Source organism: Amphiprion ocellaris, chromosome 12 (genome assembly GCF_022539595.1).
Source record: "Amphiprion ocellaris isolate individual 3 ecotype Okinawa chromosome 12, ASM2253959v1, whole genome shotgun sequence".
Taxonomy (NCBI): domain Eukaryota; kingdom Metazoa; phylum Chordata; class Actinopteri; family Pomacentridae; genus Amphiprion; species Amphiprion ocellaris.
In genome coordinates, this window is record NC_072777.1 from 12539799 (window position 1) to 12559855 (window position 20057).

At 38.7% G+C, this 20057-nt stretch overlaps 1 protein-coding gene across 1 annotated transcript; it reads right to left on the reverse strand.

Moving 5' to 3' along the window:
- Positions 1–4633: 4633 nt before the first annotated feature.
- zfand3 (zinc finger, AN1-type domain 3) lies at positions 4634–18346 on the reverse strand. Its single transcript, XM_023279994.3, has 6 exons — positions 17841–18346; positions 13702–13742; positions 9600–9791; positions 6102–6167; positions 5842–6012; positions 4634–4892 (listed from the first exon to the last, which is right to left on the reverse strand). Exons 1-6 carry the CDS (start codon positions 17906–17908, stop codon positions 4738–4740), a joined length of 693 nt encoding a protein of 230 aa, XP_023135762.1. The 5' UTR covers positions 17909–18346; the 3' UTR covers positions 4634–4737.
- Between the last annotated feature and the right edge of the window lie 1711 nt (positions 18347–20057).

Consider the following 20057-nt stretch of genomic DNA (forward strand, 5'->3'; position numbering starts at 1 on the left):
TTGGCCCCGCCTCTAGTTTATAATTCAACCAATGAAGAAAGGGATTGCTCTGTTGCCATGGAGCTGTGGATGATGGTTTTTCACGTCCAGTGCCAGAAATAAATTAAAATTTAGCTCCTCACCACATTTACTTTTCTGTTAACTATATTTCAGATGAATATAATTAAAATTTTTTACCGATTCTTGGATTCAAACAAAAAAAACAACTTTACAGCTCATAATGAATTTAATAAGTATTACATGAATAATTAAGAAGTTCAAATTAGCGCTACTCCTACCAGTTACATCATTAAAAATGGACTCGCATATCATTAGAAAAAATATTTCAGAATTAAGTGTCTGATCATAGTGTAATGGGATCATTCTGCTTATTAATGAATGATTTTACTTTAAATACTTCAAGGTCCCATTTGATTAAAATCCCTTTTTATTGTGCTTTTTAACTCAACCCAACTCAACTTCAGCTTTATTATCATTCAGCAATGTACGTAGTTTACAGTTAATGAAATAACATTTTTCTCATCCATTTCACAGTGCAGAAATTAAAGTGTTAATACTAATTTAAAAAAGAATAAATATAAGGTAAATTTAAAAAAGACAAGCATACATCAGACACAATCATACTTGCTACTGGAGTGACAATGGGTGAAATTAATGCAACTGCAGTAATCTGTTATTATGCACAGTATAATGTACATGAGTCCTGAATGATCAGCTGCTAATTATACATACTAAAGTGTAAGTGATAGGTTTTATGTCCTAAAATCTCTGTGCTTATAAATACAGTGTTTTTATACCGTTGAATAAAGAAAGATGTTCTAATTTACATATTTTTCTGTTTCTGTTGTCAGACAACAAAACTGGTATGAATCAGTGACTGAAATGTAGCCCATTAAGAAAGACACAGTTTTATAACTACGATATTTTCTGACAAACGGACAATACACAACTTAATATCAATGGCTGTACTGACAATTTGGTAGCATTGCTCAGAGAGAAGTTAGAGGCAAAGGGATATAAATCCCAGATGCAGGCAGTCTTCTTCCTGAAGGGGGCGTGGACAGCAGCAGTTTATTTAAAGCTACAGAAATAACACATTTGAAACAAATAAAACCACGAGTTACACAGTCATAGTAAAGTGAATTCTGAAAGCTTTCTCAAGATTGCTGAAAAGAGACACAACAGGGGACATTTAATCAGATTTTACTGCTAATACTACTTCTGTATATCTATGGGGGAAAAAGGCAGAAAATGTTCAGTACTGAAGTGCTGCTAATTAAGAAGCTAAATACTTTTTTGACCAGTATTCACATCCGAGCTTACTTCAGCGTTGTGTATATCTCAGTCTGGACCTTGAAAGCTACAATTAAGCAAACAATCAACTCAAGGAAGTGCACTACTTCCTTCCTTGTTCTGGATCTTTTAGATGTGTCCCACAATCCTCACCTGCAGACATTATTTTCAAACACAACAGAAAGATTCCTCACAAAGGCCTGGAATCTGGAATTATCTCACGAGGAATGCAACGGTTATACTACTTTGATAGACAGCTCAGTGAAACGGACTAATAAATATCCTCACCCTCACTTTGTACTTAAATGCAAAACTGTAAATTCCATCAAGTTTTTTTGGAATCAGATGAGTTCCACAAACACAAATCAAGCTTAGTTATGGCTTTTGTGACTAATTTCTCCATTTGCAGTTCCTGAATCAGCTCCAATCTCTTAACTCTCACTCTGACATACTGCTTTAATCAGTCAACATGATGGGAAGTACATTTTCTTAAGAACTGGCCAGCTGATTGTAGAACATTGTAGGCCATTCTCCTCAAAAATTATAATCCATACAACACATATAATTTAATATAAAACCTTAAAAAAAGTCACTGCAGATAAAACTGAATCTCAGATGGATCCTGGCAGTCTACAATGAAAAAAAACTAATCTTTAACAAATTTCGATAAAGCAATAAACACACACAAACACACAGCACATCCTCTAATCCAGTTTATTTTCCTCGGCAGAAAATGGAACACGATAAAATTAAAGGAGAAAATAGGACAGAATTATGTTCTTGCTTTTTTATACATTTAACTAAATATGCCACTCTATGCTAGGGTGTAAGTAACTCAAACTGATATAAGGTTAAATAATTTTTTCTTTAAAAGGTACAGAAAGATACTCCATTTTTTCCGTTTCTCATTAGCACTCAAAAAAAAGGAACAAGTTTTTCAAAATATCAAAATAAGAACCAGCCACAACATTTCTCCAAACTCCCCTTATCTTTCGCTGTGTTCTCATTGGAGAAGATGGGAGGTTGGGGAGAGGTGAGGGCGAGAAGAAACAATAACTTGTGCATGAGGATTAGCATAGTTAAGTGATGTTTTAAGGGCTTTCAACCCGAATCAACTTTTATGAAGTAATTCTGCAAAAGAAGACGCTTTCTGATTTCCCCAACATTCAAAGAAATCCACCGCTTCATGTTTGAAGGCTCCAAATTAAAACAATCTGATGTACACTTCAATATTCTCAAATTGCACTTCTGATAATGTTGCAAAGTACATTTTATGGAGATCCTGAACCTGTTTTGAATAATTTCTAATTTGAATGCACCCACAACTTGTGCAAAATGCCCAAATTAACAAACAAACCAAAAATTAAAATAGGAAGAAACAAAATGTCAACTTCTGCAACTTCACAAAGAAAACGTTGATCTTGGTAGAATACCACTTTTTTGGAGAAGAAGGAAGAGATGTGTGTAACTGAACAATATGCACAGCACAAAGTCCAAGCAGTCAGACTGTGTTGATTAAGAGCAGGAGTCGGGAACAATGACAAACAAAGACTAAACGAATGAGGAAAGGGAAAAACCACTCAATTTAAGAATTCACATGTTATTTCTGCAGCCAAAATCAGCTGAGGTATCATTAGACACCAGAGAGGAGAGACAAAGTTTGAATCTGTGATGTCAATCTTACAGAAAAAAAAAAACAAAAAAGACTGCTAGGTTTAACTGCACACCTGAATACTTGTGAAAAATGTCAATAAAACTGACAACAACCAGTCTCAGTTGGTTACTTTGCTAAAGTGGCAATTTAAGAGTCTGACCATATTCAAAACCTGCCAAGTAACCTTGTTTTTTTTCCTTTTCTTTAAGTGTACTCGGTCTCCTAGTCAACCAGCTTTTGTTTAATTTCTCTGCCTTGAAACTTAATTCTGACATGTGCCGTGTATCAACGTGAAATCACAGATTCAAACTGAGCAATAAACCGATCTCTCGTTGATTTAGTGAAAGCTCACAAGCAGAAATGATGCCCTGGGTGGCCATCAATGTCAAAAAGAAAGCAATTATAATATTTAACTTATTGTATACCGAACAGGTATCCCCAATCTGAAAACTGAATGATACTTTATCCTACCCTGAAAACACAAAATAAGAAATAAATTATAGAACTATTTAAAGGGTAGTATGTAATTTACGTACTCAGTTTAGCACTCTTGACTGATCGTCCACAACTGCAGACTCAGTGATGAACTTCAGGTATTTGTTTTTCTCAAATGATACATGACGTTTTTGTGAAGAACTTTTCATTTGAATACAAAAATTCAGTTGCATTCCCCTTAATGTATCAAGAACAACAGTACCACTCAGTAAATTGAAAAAGGGGAGAGAAAGAGGGAGAAGAGGATCTGCTACACAGAGGATTTATCTGAGTGACTCTTGTCCATTAGTGTGTTTTTCTTCTCTTTTTTTTGTATATTTGTATTTTTCTCTTTGTCAACAGTCCATGTGAGCAGAGGCAGGGATTGGCTGTATTGTCCTCCACGACACCGTGGTTAAGCAGTAAAAACAGAGCTAATCACCATGACAGCCACACGGGAAAGAAAAAAATTGAACCATGACAGCATCCTTGGACTGCCTCACATTACCAAATGACACGCTCAAACCTGCACAAATACACTGTTGCTAGAACCATGCATGAGCAAAACATGGTTAGTGATGCTGTGCATGAATCTAGACATTGGTGGAAGAAAAAAGAAGAAAGAAGAAGAGGAAGGTGGGGTTACAGGTTTGATACTCCAACCCCTTGATGACGACCTGAGGAGCGGCCGTGGGATAGAGTTGGACCCCTCACCCGCGACCAAGTAATGGAAAAAAAATAAAACAAAAACTCTTTCGAATAAGAATCCAAATGGATCAGTTCAGCCCAACGCTACAGTTCATCTTCCATAACTCCCTGTACTGAAAAAAAAAGGAGAGTGAGCAAAGAGGAGGAATCCATGGCAAGATACAGCAGAGCTGTGCGTGATGTACGACTGACTGGGTCCGTCTCTGCGGCGTCCTTCCTCTGAAGACGGGGATGGGGTTAAGGCTGTGTGTGTGAACATGCGATACTGAATGTGGCTCCGCAGAACAGCCACCTGGCCCCCTGTTGGCCCCGAGCGGCCTCGTCCACAGCAGAGTCCAGACAGACACTCCAGGCAGGAAATCAGGACTTCAACAGGGTGACGTCAAGCTCAGATCTAGAATCGTTGGGTCAGATGTAGGATGTTACAACCGTGCCCTCCTCCTCCTCCTCCTCCTCCTCCTCCTCCTCTTCTTCCCTCCCCCCCTCCCTCCCTCCCCTTCCCACCCATCACCCCATTTGTCATTTCTCCTAGCTCTCCTTCCACCTCCTCCTCCTCTTCTTTGTAAGCGCCTAATCTCTAACTGGATGGCTGGTCACGCTGTGGCCAATCAGGAGCACTCCTCCCCGATGCGTTGGCACGAGCGGCCCACCTTGCGGTCCAGCTTCACCATCTTGAGGACAGCCTCTTCGCGCCCGCGGCCCAGATGGTCGAACAGACAGTCGTGCTGTTCGGGTAGACGGTGGAGCATGCAGAAAACATAGCCTGGAAGGCAAACAGAAACAACGTGGTGAGGGAGGAAGTGACCCCAATATATGCTTGATTGTTCCCATTTCATAAGGACAACATGCTTCTTCATGCCCTCTCCAGCAGATCTCAATTTAATCTGAATCTTCATCCAATTTAAAGAAAAGTGTGTGTCACCTGTATACCTGTTTATGCTAGTGATTCAGATTGGATTTTGACTAATTTACCTTAAGTCAAGATCTGCTCATTAGCTTTTTCCCCCCAAGCTTTCAACGATTTAGAACTCTGAATTTGTTTCTGGGCATTTCTTTTGTTACTATTTTAATCAAGGTGGGCTCATTTTTCATCGCTACATTAAGTCCTGTATCTCCCTAGAAACCGAATAGTCACGTAAAAAAGTAGATGAAGTCTTTTCTCCAGTATAACAAAGTTATAATGTCAATAATCATAAGAACAGAAAGAAAAAAACTGAATTTCTTAGATTTTTTTGGTTTTACAAAAAACGGTAAAATCTTCACAATTTCACAATTTTTCCAAGTGCAGACAGGTGTCACAAAAATAGAGGCTCTACGTGATATTAATATGTTACTGCTTACATTTTACATCTTTTTTCTGTCCTGGTCTCCTGTGTGCTACATTTCAGTTGAAAAGTAAGAACTTTTCACTACTGGCTTCTCAATTTAAAAAAAATAAAATAAAATTCATTACTGCAAACAGTAACTGCACAAACAGTAACTGCACTGTTATTTTTGGTAAAACCAAAAATAACACAATTAGTTTGAGATGAGTCCAATTCTGAAGTGTCTTATAATGATAAATGGTGCAATTTGGGCAATTTCAAAAAAAAAAAAAAAAACAAACTTGCTTTTCAAACCTGCTGGAGACATTTTTTTCAGCCACAATGGGGTTACTGAGGCAGTGAAATTAAAAGAAGCGGTATTACAGTTCAAGCAATGGCAGTACTAACCACAGCGACAGGAGCCCAGTTCCTGCTGCACCAGCTCTAGTTTGGTTTGGCAGCGATAGCAGCGCCGACGGTTCTTCTGCTTGGGTGTCCCGCGGGCCTCTTCGCTGCTCCCCTCCTTCTCTTCCGTCCGTGGTCGCTTCTCTGGCGTCGCCTCGCTCTCTGAGCCCGAGGCTGCAAACAATCAGCAGGGTTAAGAGTTACCACTTAAACTGGGACAGGCCATGCAGAGATACTGGCAGGAGAGAAGAGGCCGGCTGTACCTGATTCTCGTGGACGTTTTGTGGGTGTGCAGAGAGTGCCCTGGGCTGTTTCTGTGGACGACACACCTGCAGATGGAGAATTAAAGGACAAGTGAGACATGATGAAATGACCTCCTTCCACACGTCCATCCATGCTGATGGAAAAAAAACCTACTATAAAATGACAAAACAGATGGAACAATATCTGAGGGGCTGGGACAAGTAGCACATGGGCATAAATGCTGTCCACAGAGAGTCCCCACTTTCCCGACCGGCTGGACCTTTACTGCATGTTATTCCTTATATTTCCCCAGAAGCACAGAATGTAATTCCTTTAGAGTTGTGACGAGTCTTATTCAAACATGAATGTTTTGTATACTAATTTAACTTGAAAGTGAAGCAGGAAATGTCTATAATTACATAATTACTCTTGCGATGAACTGAACTACTCAGCAGGACTAGGTAACTTCACAACTTTCAAAAGCAGTTCGAAATTTTTTTAAAAACCCCATTAAATGGTAGAACAAACAAAACAAGCATTTCAACAACATTTCTGAGAACATGTTGATTTGGAGTAAAAATGACATTTTCTTTAAAACCGTGGCAAAGCATATTTTATAGATGACAGAGTGCAAACGAGGTGACAGTATGAAAGGTGTCATTCGAAGCTCTCCTCAACTTTGTGTGAGTTGAGCCTCATTGTTTAGCTGTCCAGTGTGTAAAGTTACTGTTTTAGTTCAGCAGCAGGCAGCAGCTAAAACCCACTGTCCACCACCATATCCGTACCAAACAGCAGACAGACACCGTTAGCAAATATCATAGTGGAACATTAAGCAGCTAAAGATTCAGAGACCAGAGTGGAGACTGAAAGCGGAGCAAGAGGTTAGTTAACACTCGGCTTAAGTTTGTCAAATGGGGAGAAACACGTCTCCAAATAACAGCTACATAACACTGCTCTGCAACACCTGGATTTGTCATATTCATTTACAGTTTTTCTCAGTCGCTTTGGTACATTTCTCAGATCAGAATTGAAATTCTCAAAACTACTTGTTCAATCTTCACATCATTGTGTCACTTGTGCACATCAAAAAAGTAGTTTCTCATTTCTTTGAACAAGTTGCAAATACTTTGGTACATCCATGTAAATGATTCTGTACAATTCTCTGCTGTTTCCTTCATTATGTCATGTTGATCAAAATGTACTGTAATGGGTCTCTGTTGAATAGTCTCACCCCTACAACATTTAGGCATTAGTTCATTGCATAAGTCTTTACATGCAAAATGGTTGAACAAGTTGTCATAATGTGTCAGGATATTTCTATACATTTCCAGTAGACTTTTTTTCTAAATCTGTTCTTAATTTCGAAATTGTTCCCAAGTGAATTTTGAGGGAAGGGTTAGGATTTTCTGAAATCACTCAAAGATGCAAGAGAAGATATTTATGATGTGGATGAGAATTTGTGGCCCAACAGACAGGAACATCAGGAGGTGTAGGAAGACTGCACTGTAATTCCTACAGCATTGCATGTACAGTTTTCCATAAGGAGACTGTCCCATGTTCACATTTCTACTTTGGTTTTTTTCTTTGTGCCATGCAGCACTGTTTTCCTTTCTGTAGCACAATGGCATGGTCTGTCACCAAATTACAGTACAAACAGTAAAATTGTAAATGTGAATCTTGTCCAGTCTCTTGCAATCAATCTCCCACATACACTGAGGTGTAACTTACAATTTACAATAACTGTCATCAAAACTTTAGCCATAGTTTACATCAGAACATCCCTCCAGAGAACACTGTTAGAATGACAGCATGACTAAGCAATCTGACCGTCTTATCCACACAATGACACAAGGGCTTGTCATTCTGATGGCACTGACATGTTCATTGGCACAGATTTTACTTTTGAGAGATGAAATAAGGATTCTGAGCAAGAGACTGGCTTTTGCAGGTAATCCATGGTGTTTTGCTATTTGTACAAATTGTTTTGAGAAATGCACTTCCTGTTTTGCAAATGTCGAGGATGATTCGAGAAATGTACCAAAGCGACTGAGAAAAACTGTAAAAGTTGAATGCTGTGTTCAGAGATTATTTCTGCTGCCCTCCAGTGGCCAAAAAAGAAATTTGCATTTTCAGAATTTTGAAAATTGAGTCAATAATACTGACTGTAAAGCATCTTCTGCTGCAAAGGTACAAACATGGTAAATATACTTAGTCAGTTATATTTGGGAAAAAGTAGAGGCTTTCACAGAGTAAAGTCTTTTCTTGCTTTTTTGTATCCCAAACTGTATGCGATGTCCTGTTGCCATTCCACCACGCGTCACTTTGTACAGGGGGGACTGCGATTGTTGTTTGAGTGCCAAAAAGCAAAATCTGCACAGACCGATTCCTGTCTCCTTACTGTGACACAACCATGTGGACCCACTGGAAGACAATGTACAAACCATAAAGGCATAATTCTGGTGATATCTAGACTTGGGAAATGAAATACCGGCAATATTTATCTGACAACAGACACTTGAATGTTCAATAGTTCTACTTACATGTATTATGTGTAACCTGCCATGAAAATACATAACGAAAATGCAAAGTTTGGTTGTGTGTACAAACCCCAAAGCCTGTTCCCACCCAGGTTCACAACAGTCTATCGCATCCCTTGAGCCCCTTCGCCCTCCGTCACTCTCCTGTGGCTTCCATGCAGGTCTTCTAAGACACCTGGGCCTCCCATCACCCCCCAGGAACTTTAACCTCAGCGCAGTGCGGCAGCTCGCCATGGCCACCCTCCGCGCACCTCTGGGTTTTATTTTGTTTCTATAATTAATGTGTATCATGGGGAGATTATCCTTACTCATTTTTATTCACGTATGTATATTTAGTTATTTTTATGTTTTTGATGTTATCATTACGATTATTACCCGTTTACCTCGATAAACAGGTTTAAGTGGTTAAATTCCAATTAAACTTTGTTCTGCTGGTCCTTTTTACATATCAGTTTTTATCATGATCGACTGAAATAAAGAATTTTTTCAGCTATATCACCCAGCCCTACTACTGCCATCTATAAAGAAGCGCTGCTGATGTAGTCTTGAGGTCGGCAATTGTTGTGAGAATTACTGCATGAGTTCTGCAATGTACTTCACATTAAATGATGCTTCCTTGGTGCGAGTGTCTGAAAGTTTCACTGCCCCATCATCTTGGGACTGAATCCGGTCAGTGCTTTATCTTCTATGTCAGCCATGCTCTATATCTCTCTGTACTTTCCCACTGGACATAAAGACAAAAAGAACAGACAGTCCAATATTTTTTCAACACCTTGCTATGGACAACCAGTACTGTGCTTGTCACTTCTGCCAGAAATACTGTGCTGCAGAAGTGATCCAAAGTTAATGCCAATTTTCACTGACCCCCTGTGACTATTTTCCCAGTGTTTCACAGAATATTACGTAGTTTTATGCAGGTTTTTGTTTCCCCAAGTTTAAAAAAACGTACAATGTGAGTGTGAAAACACTGATCGATCTTACCTTCCCTCGTGCTGGAAAATGTGGGCGAGGGCTCTTCGGCTGACGGCTGCTCTGAGCTAGAGGGTGGCGACAACGATAGGGATTGGCTACTGCTACTGCTCGTTTCGCTACTGAAAACGGGTGATTGGCTACTCCCAGTGCTTTGGATGGGCTTGGAGGTGCAGTCCTCCACTGGCTGCTTCTTCTGGATGTCTGTGGTCAAGGACAGTAAGTAGGGGAGTAGAGAGGAATGTAAAAACAGGACGAGAAAACGAACAGATACAAACAGAAAGGGAGGGAGAGATGACAAGGAGACAGTGAAAACATTGAAACTATGACTCACACACCTTTTTATGGTGTACTACAGAAAGCCAGCTGCATATCCCCACCTCCTCATACTATGTCAGCAATAGGCTTTATGCAGCAGTGCTAATGTATAGAAAATGGTGTTTTGCAGTTGGAAGGCAGATTCATATTGATATATTTGCATAATGAAGCTGTACCCTATAAGACATTTATGTATATATATTTATAAATCCAATTCAAGAGTTCTTTTTTTTGCAGCTAAAGACAAAAAAGTCTGGTGAAATAGTGAGTTAGTGCTCAGCCCAGAGAACTCTCATATGTTATTATCTTTTGCCTCTCCACTTCCTTTGGTCTCCTGGTTTTTCCTGTGTGAAACGATCATGCATCAGCTGTTTGGTAAATATAACTCCGTACAGAGCCTCCCGACAGCGTGTTCCAGGGTTCCATCGTAGAAAGTTGTTGAAGTCAACAATCATCTACTTTGTTTTTGGAGTCAAAGCAACATAAAATGATGTGCCAGTGCAGTCCAGATCTTAGCTTTTCTTTGCACATTTACAGAAGCACCAGTGGACAACTAGCTGCTTTAAAGACTTGTATGTATATTGCAGATGGAAAAGCATTAACCTCAGCAAACATGGATTTCATGCAAAGAATAGTTTGAAAAGTCAACTATCTGATTGGTCAGTTAATAAAAATTTAATTGCAATGTTTTGATTAATTGATTGATAAAGTTTTTTTAAGTAAATATGCCAGAAGTGATCAGCTTGGCATGTTTGCTTCTAGCTGTCTGTAATGAACAAGGTTGGGAACTAGGTACCGGTTCCAAAAGTCGGACTCCAAAGGAGTCATGAATTAAAGTTTCAGTTCAATTCTTCTTATCAGGTCCTGAACACATTTCACTTGAGCTAGTCTCTAAACAGCGTACTGCTATCCATCTGCACCATTAGTTGTGTTAGTTGAATGAAACCCTAACTAACCCTGCATGTCTTCCCTTCTCCTAATGTTTTTGTCTTAGTGAATCTCGAGTCTAGCATCATTCTAAATCAACCTACTCAGCCACTGCTCAGTTGCTTGATTAGCAGGGGAACAGCTCAAACTGTGTGACTGTCTTGCAACAAAACCTTAACTTTCAACATTCAAGGACTAGTTTGGACTTTGCTGTTGTTACAGTTGTGACAGTAAAGTAGCCCACATAAACACAAAAACATAAACTGGATAAAAGGCCAGCACTGCCACAATCTTATTATCGAGCTGTGTGTTTCTCCTCTTAGCCTTCCATGGTAATCAGTATTTTAGAAGTGAAGAAGGTATGAGGATTGTGTGAACATGGGACAGGGATTCTGTATTTCTCTTCCGAGGCTGCGAGGACAACACAAACACTTTCAGTATTATGCTCATCCAGGCACCGATTAGAGTAACTTTACAACAGTTTATGGTTACTTCAACATTGTGCTGCTACTTTTCTCACACTCTAGAAGAGACTTACTAGAACAAACCCACTGGTCTACGTCACCACCTTAATTTCAGGGATGTGCAGTCAGGCTGTGGCAGCGATGACCTTACTTGCTAAAAAAACATAGCTGTTTCAATTTACCCAGTTTTTAATTGTTTGTATACGTCAACAGACATAAGCAGAGGTGAGGAAGTACTCGGATCCCTTGAAAAAGCAGAAGTCCTACACTGAAAAGGTAAAATTATGTAAGTATAATCAGAAAAACGTAAACTATCATATTAGAGTAAAATTACTCACTGCAGGAAAATATCTACTGTGACTGTTAGCAGTATATTAAATCATTAGGTTTTTATTGCTCATCCTGTAAGAAGTAAAAGTCAGATTTTGCTGCTGTAGTACCCTTAACCACCAACCCCTTAAAGAATCAGAATCAAGAATCATCAGGAACCAGAATAAATGAATAGCAACAGATTCAGAATATTTAGAATACAAATGACATCCAGTAATGATAAATGTTTTTTCAGTTTTTGCAGTGATTATTTTAGGATATCTAATTGGATTTCCTTCATTTGGTATGGGCAGTTTCCACCATTTTGCAATCTTATACACCGAAATTTTATTGAAGATTTATTGCATACAAGGCAAAGCAATCCGCAGATTAACAGATAATGAAAATAATCATTAGTTGCAGCCCTAATGCGCCAACTCCATCTCGCCCTCCTCTCATTTTCCTGACAGCTCCATCTGTCATCTGTGTAATAAGCACAAGCCCAATGCCCAAGAAATACCTGCTGTTCATCAGCAGATTTTTCAAGTTTAACGTGTTCAAGTCATCTGAGCACCAAACACAACATTGTCAAAACTGCTCTCAACTGCATTGCCACGTCACTATAAGTTAACTTTGCCAACTGAGACATGACATTGCACTTTGGGCTTCTATACATAATGATGATCTCAGACATTATCGAACCATGAGGATATTGTCTTTACTCTCCCCTCCGTCCACCTAAGGGAGGGTGAGGGAGGTCAGCCTAGATTTTAGTTTCTCCTCCACATGTGGGCTAACCCACTTCTGCTCAGCCTACATACTCATGTGTATTGAGTCTATTCTGAGCAGTACTGCTATCTGTGAGGCCAGACTCAAAGCTGGGCCCTTAGGTCCTCGCTGTCTGCCATACTCACTGGTTGCCATGGCCACCGACAGGGCTGCAGGGCACCCTAAACCCATCCACCTGAACCAGACTAGAGATGTCATTGGGAAAACTTAATGTATATCTTGACATTTTCAAACTTGAAATTGTCATTTTTCTACACTATGCAGTAGTTATACTAAAACTACAAAACTATTAACGTTGTAACCACAAAGTTTCTTCTGCTTTCTGAATTCACAGCTGATTCTGGCTCTTAAAATCCAGCTACTCTCTTCGCAGCAATTCAACATTATTGCTTAATGTAATGGAGTCTCTGCATCTGTTATGCAAGAAATTATCTTTTGACATCTTGACTCATCCACAATATACAATACATCATTTTAGAGTGAGGCGCTTTACTTGTTCTTCGCTTTTCCTTGAATGACTTCTTAGCATTATTAGCATTCCTAACTGAAATTAGCTGGCACACCTAACGTCGAGCTGCTGCTAGCTGTGTCTCTGGCTGTCAGTGAGAATGACTCTGCATTGCCAAGAAGCAACTTGACGGAAAACGAATGTGCAACTGTTTCACCCATTTAAATGTGAGAGGCAACCACCTGCAAGCAACCCTGAAAGACAGTGAAGGACACAGGGGACCTGAAATGCACCCGTGCATACATGTGGGAATTTGAATCTCTGTAATAACATTTGTTAAGTCTGTAGTCAAGCAACAAATGTGCAGGTGAACCGCTGGAGGCAAGGGATGTACAAACGTGCTAAAATATGACACAGCAATCACAGCCCTTCAGTTCACAGGCCTTTAACACTTGAGCACCTTAAAGTCCTGGGTTTTAGTTCCCATTTTGTTGGACAAATTGAGTTTTAGCTTATAATGAAGCCAAATGACAGCTGGCAACCTGCCAAAGTAGACGGCAACATTCCACTCAGAGTGATAATTTAGAGTAAATATATTTAATACCAAGTCTGACTTTTGCCACACATAATTTACTGCCAACAAAAAATACATACTAGTGATATAATATTAATAAAGAATCAAACACAGGGAGGCACTAAAACTGTGTTTTTGCAATGTACGCTTTACCACTTCCTTTTGTGTCATGTCTTCTTTGCTGTGGAATGATATCCACATGCCACCCAGGGTTAAAGAAGTAATTTCTCCACGTGAAGTTTTTATTTTCATTTATAAAATAGAATGTAATGAGAAATGACTTACCAGCAAAACATTTGGAGCATAGATTCATGGTTTTACTGGACCTGTGAAGACAGGACAGAATGTAAATGTTACTGACCTCCTCAGACATTCATGCTTTGCTTCCACTTAATATTATTAAATACTTTTCTGGTGCAAAAACAAAGGTTGTACATTCGAAAGCAAAGGAAAAGTGTCTTTACGAGTATCATTTTCTAGCAAAACATAAAATTATTGTCTTTATTAAATAAAACCTTTGATCTGTCAGTCATTTCCAATGCATACATGTGGAAGACATGCCCCATTCTTGTCGCCATCTCAAACCCTCGTAGGATCTTGTCCCTTTATATCAACATCTCAAACGACAATTATATCCCAGACTAATCATGAAACACAATATCTTTCATGAACTCTCCCAAGGTTTGATCCCAGGAGTCCTCTGTTTGTTTATCATTTTAACAGCTGGGCCTTTGTGTCCCCATACATTCAAGGCAGACAAGAAATAACAAAAGATGGAGCAGCAAACAGGTGCTCTACAACATGAGCATGTGGTTGTAATAAAGTAAATTATTTCCCCATTATGCTATTGTTGTTGATGAATATCGATGAATGCAAGCAGAGAGATGAAAATGTCTTCTGACGTGCAAATCTACTCCATCCGCTGTTGCATATTAGTGTTCTCCAGGCAAAAAGGAAATAGTTACCAATATTGGCTTCAATACTAGATGCCCTACTGCTATGATGACTAAACACTAATGTGCAACACCTTTGAACAAGAAATCTGTGAACACATCTGTAAACATTAAGTCTACATTTTTTCTGCAGCTGCAAAAGCCTGCTTGCATTAAGCTCAAGGGCTAACACCGCTAAACCTAACAGGTTACTGGTTGTCTGGTGGATGTGTAATGGATGAGTTCTCTGTCACCTGTTTTATGGCTCCTACTTAGAGGTTCTTCTGTTAAAACAATTTTAAAAGCTCTTTGCCATAAATAGTCATGGCTTTAACATTGAGAAAGACCACCCATATCATGATTTAGCATACTGTAGCATGTCATGTGACCTTAAAGTTCAACTATTAATGTTAAACACCCTCACAGGACAATAAGTGATTTCATCAAGTAGTGATTTTTTTTCTGATTTCAATCATTAAACTGTACATTTAGTGTTTTTCAATCTGGAAATCTATTTGTTTCCTAGCTTTCTTGAAGTTTGGCATAGCCTTTGCTACAGGCATGTCTTTCCTACACCTTCTGGATCTCTCTTAGATGTCCAAACCACCACAATATGTCAGACTGAACCATTTCTCTCAGCTGAGTCCCCTCAATGGTACACAAGCTGGAACTTCGTAGGGTATTCTGATCATTGTTCCTATAGGATCTATGTGGTCAATGCAGCAGGAAAGGCCTGAACAGACGCTTTTTACCTTCAGCAAGGAGGTGAATATTTTCACCTGTACTGGATTTGTGTGTCATCAGCAACACAATAAAACAAACGAAAACTCATTTACATAATCATATATTGCAGAGACCAAGCTACTGACGACCCACATGCAATGGAAAATGAATTTTGAGACCATTTTGGACTAACACTACCAAGTCTTTTATAACACTTAAACTTCAAATTAATACCAATTCATACAGAAATGTATCCAAATATTATAGCTGAAAAAAGGGAGAGACAAAGTATTGTTTTAATAAAGACAAAATGTATGCACTTTACCAGAAACGTGATAAATTATGTTTCTTTAAGTCAAAATGTACTCCATTGCACTCCCAGGTGATGATCCAAGTTGGAGACCAGATGGTAAAATTTGATTATGCCCACAGAAAACGTGACACATCCAAGTCAAATATCTTGTTGAGGTGCTTAAACACAACTCACTCATGTAACAGTAGCAAGCAGGGTGGGAAAAAAAACAAACACAGATAAGCGAACACAGAAAACTAACCATTAACCTTCAACCGTGGAAGAGGACAGCACTCAAGTATTTACAATATTTCCCTCATTCTTCTGCTGATACACTGGAGCTGACATGTGTGTAAGTTGATGTTTAAGTACCATTACGTCATACAAACTTCAAAGAACTGGTCAATTAAATAAAATGAATGTCACCATTGCATACTATATTGACTAAAGGGCAGTGACAAGTGCTGTTGCAATCAATAATTTTTTAGTTAACAATTAACCGCATACAAAAAATTGTGATAAATGATTTAATCAGTTTCTTTTTCCAGTTCATTTTATGCCTTTATTAGTTTTTAGATTAGTGGTATTAGCCAAATGAGATAAACAATGGCTGCTGTATTGTCATCAGATTTGTTATTATTAAACATCAACATTATATCAGCCAGTACTTTCCTTGCCCAGATTTAGTTTCATATAACGGGATACTTCATTGAATCTTGGTCTGCATAAACTCGGCAGGTTGCTATTCCAACCAGGTGATTTCACTGATTAGAGGAAAAACTAGAGAATGAAACAACCTGATGTAGTCGCTGGTGTCGATTGAAAAATAAATTGCATATTTTACCAGGCATTGGTTGATATAAGAGCTGATGTTATGCAGAAAATAAAAGGTAAATTATATTGCAATTATTCTGAAATACATTGAAACTGTGATCTAGGCCATAACATTAGTGGAAGTGGTTTTGTTTTTATCTATTTTTCTTCTGAAGAATATGATGTGTAGGCTGGGGCATCTATGTAGCACCTTTATATTGATACATATTTGAGACACCACAGCATCGGAGAATGGGATACTGCAGTTATGACAATATTTATGTTAATTTTAAGCTGTAGTGTACACTAGATCATAATATTATCTTCAGCTGTTAAACCCTGACAAGACTTGAATTAAATTAGAAGAATAACTACTAAACAAAAGCAAAATGTCAAAACTGAACAGTAACAACAAGTATCACCACTCTATCATTACGACCTGACTTTAACAATTTATTACTTAAATCACAAAAACAAAAAACATGTATATAAGCAATAGTGTTGGGAGATGTGTCATTATTCCTATTAAGGTGAGTAGTTGCGATCCATGCTTTTGGATCGATTCAGTACTAAATCCAATCCTTTAAAGGGTTAAATGTAACCTTATTCAAGATGTTTTTAAGAGGCCTTGAGTTTCAGTGACATGTGCGAGGAGCCTGCATGGGACAGGGCAGAGAGCAGGCCCAGGCCAGGTGTTATTCTGAGCCTGGCCAGCCCGGGCCATAAACACACAACGCTGCCATTTGTGTCACCTGACATTGACAGGTGGGTTCAGGTTGGCTTTCTGGACACCACAAAATGAAGGCAATCGGGGAGCTAGTGCCGGGGGAGGAGAAGGGGTTGGTAACGAAATGACAAGTCATATGACAACGCGCTGTACTGACAGCTGCTCAAACTGGGGAGCTATTATCTTCCTGGTTGTATTTCACACAGTAGCAGCAGGTTACCTCCCTGAAATCATTGATAGAACTGTGCGGTGGGTACAACAGTGTGTGTGTGTGTGTGGAGCTCAGTAATGAGATGGCAGTAATCGTCTCACACTGAAGGTTTTTGTCTCCTATTATGGACTTAAACGTCTATAAGGAGAAGCGATCAGTCACGTTTGACTGTTAAATAGATTAAAGGTTAGATATGGCCATTTTTCCTATGGGGTAACACAGTGAATCACATCCGGTATGCAACACACATCCACCACTTGACAAGACCGAATGTAAAGGGTGTAAAATAACTCAAAAACAGCTTTATCAGCACAGTCAATACAGAGGATTTAACCGAAGTTCAGTGTTGGTCGTTTTATTTCATCGAGGTGTCGAAAACCGGGCATGTTTAAAAGGAACCTGCTGGCAATAAATCATTTTCTATCTCGGGTACGTCATCTCCTGGGTTCACAAATTGCCTTAAAACACGATATAGCACGGTTAAAAATATTAACTAGCCCCTCGGAGGACCACAGTGGGGTTGTAAACTTCAAAAACAGAGGAAATTTGGCTAGTTTTCAAGCTAGGAGGTTTATTTATTAGCTAACTTCCCAACCCCCCACCCTCGGCCTGCACAACAGAACAACAACAATGGGTTTGGACTAGTTGAACCCGTTGAGCATATTTCATCCGGATTTAGCCTTCACTTTAAGGTTTAATATACTTTACATGAGGTTTAACACTTACCCCCAAAATCCACAGGGACACCTAGGAGGTAGACTCGGAGGTTTGCTTCGTTCACTAGTGTCTCCCATGACTTCCAACAAAAAAAAAAACGATATGGAAACGCGAGGCTGGGGATGAGTCCGGGGCCTGGTCGTTCAATGAGACAAACGAGCCAGCACTCAAGTTAGACAAAACGATAAAGGTCCCTTTTCTTTTAAAGTCCACAAGTCGGCGAAAAGGCGGCGAACTCGATCCTTTTGGGCCACAAAACCCTTCCGTTAAGAGAAACAAAAATGCTCAGTTTGAACTGGAATAATTGAACGGCACTCAAAGCAATCAGCTGGACGTTCGGACGTTACGACCGACAAACCAAAAGAGGGGGGCGTCCCGGTGTTTTACTCGACACCAAAACACATAAAATAACCGTCGACAGTCCGCATATACTGATAAAATGCAAATATGACGACGTTAAATATGTGGGAGGGTGCGAGAAAAGAAAAAATAAATAGATAGAGGAAGGCCTTCCCCTCTTCACAGTTCAGGACCACCCCTATTCACACGTCGCTGGTACGAAGTATGCTGGGCCGGCAACGCGTCCAGCAAACCAGAAATGTCAATATTGCCCAACGAAATGAAGGCTGAGCAGTGGTACAAACTGGCATTTAAACTCGGTATTACAAGACAAAATTATAATGAAAACACGTAGAATACGTTTTAGGAGTTTCTGCTTTAACTTAGAGCAAGGACAAAGCAAAAATGTGCATAAGTTTGACTTGTCTGTGCAGATTCTCAATGATTCGGGTCATGGTAACCCCATGAGCTTCAGCAAAAAGCTGCTGGACTTCTCTCTTTTTTTTGGTTCTCGAAGACGTTTCACTTCTTCAAGATCCAAAAAGAGAAGTACCTTGGGTTAATACTGAGGCTCTTAGCAAGGGTTTGACTTACTTTGATCACAGGCTTCCATTGTAATCCGTTTTACTGATTACAGCGGCGACTTTACTCTGGAAGAAAATTGTAAATAAAAGAAAATCAAATCTATTGCAGAAGTATGTGCCACCATTTGAATCACATATTGTGATACTGAGTTACACATCTTCAGTAATTGTATATAAAAATTAAATTTTAATTGCAAAATTTAAAATAGAATTGCTCAATTTAAATAATGGTATTAAACAATAAATTAAATCACATAATTTGAAATTGAAATTGCCCAACTTGAATAATTGTGTTTTCAAAAATTATCTGTTACATAATTTGAAATAGAATTTAACTTGAAATGTTATTAAAACACAGACTTTCAATTACTTAAACTAAATCTACTCTGAAATTGAATTCAGTCCTACATTCAGTGTTCAAAATTAAAATTCACCTCTTAAAGATTATGATTCGGTTCTTGACATTCAGCTTCTATTTTCTATCATATGCCACACAGTCAAGTCACACAGGAAGTGCAGTCTTGTGTAGAACCACAGAATTCCTTTTCAGGCAATAAACATCTATTTTTATACAGATATATATAGAGAGTGAATTATTTAAGTTGATCAATTCTTTTATTCAAATATATCTGACAATAAAAATCTGCTTGATTAGGATTACATCCCATCATTATCTTCTTTTTAAAAGAGAAAGATGATATTTGATGTGGGTTATTGTAGTTAGGCAGCCAACTCTTAATATCTACTTTTTTCACCAATGAATCTCTAACCCTATGTGTTTTTTAACTGACAATTGTTGCTTGCTTCAGTTGAAATGAAGATGAAGAGAGCTAATCAAAATTGTAAAGTTTTGACTTAGAACCAACACCATAAGCCAAAAGAGGCTAAAATGTGTAAAAGAGCAGTTTGACACTACAAGCAACATCTTTTAGATATTGCTATTAAATTATTGATTACAGCAGATTTAATTGCACATTTATTGAGTAACATATGACATGTAAGCAAGATAAAGTAGTAAAGGTTTTAAAAGTAGATTTTATCCCAGGGCTAGTAAGAGTGTCAAAATCAAGGATTAATGCACAAAATATGTGAAGGTCTCTATGTGTTTTTAGTGGTAGAAACAGTAGAAGAATTTTGCATTTACTTAAATTACTCTTTTGTTTGAAAAAAAAGGTTAACAGTTTGATTTTTGATCAGTGATTATATTACAGAGAAAATTTACAAAGGTTCCAAATTTTTTTGTCCCACTGTTCTAGTTGAAACCGGTTGCTATTCCTGTAAGGTGGGGAAAAACAGAGCAGTC